This window comes from Myotis brandtii, unplaced genomic scaffold, assembly GCF_000412655.1.
Source record: "Myotis brandtii unplaced genomic scaffold, ASM41265v1 scaffold136, whole genome shotgun sequence".
Taxonomy (NCBI): domain Eukaryota; kingdom Metazoa; phylum Chordata; class Mammalia; order Chiroptera; family Vespertilionidae; genus Myotis; species Myotis brandtii.
The window spans coordinates 1,306,597-1,309,462 of record NW_005354829.1 but is presented as its reverse complement, the minus strand read 5'-3'; the positions used below and the strand labels follow the sequence as shown (position 1 = coordinate 1,309,462).

Genomic DNA, 2,866 nt, shown 5'->3' with positions numbered 1-2,866 from the left:
GTTAAAGGAAAAACAAGTAAACTTTGAGATATTATGAGTTCAGCACTATAAAAAATAAACTGTTTAAGCCAAACAGTGCCAACTCCTTTTCTTAGGTTTTTCTCAAGATTAAAATGATTGAAGTTGGGAATTTTATTCTTCTTTCCCAGACTCTCTTAGAGATAAGAATGTTATGTAACTCTCCCCAGGTTTCCCAGATGGTAGGTGACTAAGGATGGAAACTGACCCAGGATAGGTGATCTAGTCCCAAATCATACACTTGCCACAGTCCCATGCAGCACCATTGTAGGTGACTTGGTTTAGCTGGGTTGTGCTGATTAGAGACACAAATCAGTGGTTGCTTCAAATGTGGCAGTGAGCAAGACCACAATGGTAGCCTTTTTTTACATGCAACAATCTTTTCTCATCTCCAGGAATGCATAGGCACTTTAGAACCACGTCTGCTTTCTGATCAAGAATTTCTGAACTTGGACTCAACTAGTCTGCGATCAGCTGGAGGTGGTGAACGGAGCTCCTCTGGACACGAGCGGCCACTGGTCTCAGAGGAATGAGCCATTCAGGACAGTAAGGCCAGTGAGATCTGAGGGTGCATCTGCTTCTCGGTGGAGAGATCTCCCAGAGCACAGCTTCCTGAAGAAACCCACCTCAGGCCCGTCCTTCTTTCAGGGCCCAATGGCAGTTGATGCAGCTCTGGCAGGATTCCCAGCAGAAATAAACTGTCCCATCTGCCTGGATATCCTGGGAGATCCTGTGACCATCGAATGTGGGCACAACTTCTGTCGCTCCTGCATCCAGCAGTCCTGGGCTGATGTGCAGGACAGGTTCTCTTGCCCTGTGTGCCGTCACTCATGCCAAGAGAGGTACTTGAGGAGCAGCACTCAGCTGGGAAGGATGGTTGACATGGACAAGCTCCTCCAGATTAAAATGATTGAAGTTGGGAATTTTATTCTTCTTTCCCAGACTCTCTTAGAGGGACAAGAAGAAGAAGCAGGAAGAGAAGCACTTGTGCGAGAAGCACAAGGTCCTGACCCTCTTCTGTGAGAAGGACCTAGAGCTGTTGTGTCCCCTGTGCACTCAGGCCCCTGACCACCAGGGCCACCTGGTGAGCCCATCCGAGAGGCTGCCTGTCATCACAGGCTAAGGCTCTACAGTTACATCAATAAGCAGATGGCGGACGATCAGAAATTAATAGGCATTCAAAGCAAAAGGCTCATAGAACTGAGAGAGAAGGTGCAAAAACAGGAACAGAAATTAGCCTCTGAGTTTGAGCATCTGTCTCAAGTTATAGAGCGTGAGCAAGAGGAAGTTCTCTCAAGGCTAGCTGAAGAAGAGAAGGACATTCAACAGAAACTCATTGCAAACACAACTGCATTTTCAGACCACTTTCCAACCTCAAAGGACTAGAAAAGGAGGTGGCAGAGATGAAGCATGTGACGCCAGATGTGAAATTGCTGATGGAAATCAAGGGTGCCCTCCACCACTGTGATAACCTGGAACCCCCAGCCGTCTATTGGTTCCAGTTAAGGAGAGAAGAATGCAGTTTTTCTCCGCAGTGTTCGGCCCTGCAGAGAATTATACAGAGATTTAGAGAAGAAGTTACCCTGGATCCCAAGACCGAACATCCTAATCTGCTTGTGTCTGAGGATAAAAAGTTTGTGACATTTGTGAGGAAAAAGCAAAGAGTTCGTCGGAATCCAAAAGGATTTGCAGTCGACCCAGTTGTCCTGGGTACTGAAGGGTTTAACTGTGGCCGACATTACTGGGAGGTCCAGGTGGATGACAAGCCTGAGTGGGCCGTGGGGGTCTGTAAAGACTCCCTTTCCAAGAAGAGAAAGCAGCCCCTGCTCAGACAGGAGGACAGATGTTGGACGATTCAGCTGCAGGATGGTGACTATGTGGCTCGAGGGCCTGTTCCTGTCACCCTTGTGCTGCAGGAAATGCCCAGAGGGATTGGCATCTACCTGGACTATGAGATGGGTCAGGTTTCCTTTTACAGTTTGAATGACATGTCTCACATCCATTCCTTCAGGGATACATTTTCTGAGGTGCTAAAGCCTTACTTCTATGTCGGATGTGATCCCAAACCTCTTACCATCCTTGATTTAAGAGATTAGGAAGGATGAACTGTCACTTAGTTTCATTTTCTTCCTGTGATTTGTGGACAGTAGGTAGAATTTTGTACAACTGTGAGCAAATCTAGCACCAATAAAGAATATTATTTAATGCTTATTTGACTTGACATACATGAACAATAGTTTTCTTATTTTGTTTTCCATTTTTAAAAATTTTGTTTCAATAACAATAGAGATGTCGTGGGAACTAACAGATGTGGGGGTTAACTGTCAAGTGTTTCCAGTATAAATTGTGTATAAAGTGTACAAATTGTACTTTCACCGTTGCAATAAGTTTGTGAACATTTACCTATTTTCCATACCTATGCATTTACTTGTTTCATAGTTACCTTACACATTCCCGATGGGAGAGAACACAATTGTGGAGAAAGAGTTTTCTGTCTCTCAATTTCTGCTGTTTTGGGAGCAAGGAACCGAGTGCTCCAGTGCCAGGGCTGACCAGCAGCCCCTGAACGACGAATGAACTGATTATTCCGACAGTTTCACTGTGTGTGTGGGGCGGGGAGGGGGGCTAAGGGACGACCTGACTAATAGCAGCCAGGCAGCCTCAATTGCCTGCCTTGTTAGGCCTTTATTGGAATTTTTATCTTTATATACAATCAGTAGGGTGAGTAATCTTGGGCATCCAGGGATTAAGCATAAGGATTCTAGTAAACACCTGGGGTCTGTACATGCACAGACTTGTTTGGAAAGGTCAAGGAATAATTAGGGGCGCTGCCTTCAACACTCCCCTA

The 2,866-nt window shown here is 45.6% G+C and overlaps 1 protein-coding gene across 1 annotated transcript; it reads left to right on the top strand.

The window, feature by feature from the left end:
* The first annotated feature begins 397 nt into the window (after positions 1-397).
* On the top strand, positions 398-2,114 carry LOC102251966 (putative tripartite motif-containing protein 75). Its single transcript, XM_014535022.1, is given in 4 exon segments — positions 398-933; positions 980-1,103; positions 1,106-1,381; positions 1,384-2,114. Coding segments are annotated over 4 exon segments (1,392 nt in total). The 5' UTR covers positions 398-672.
* Positions 2,115-2,866: the final 752 nt, after the last annotated feature.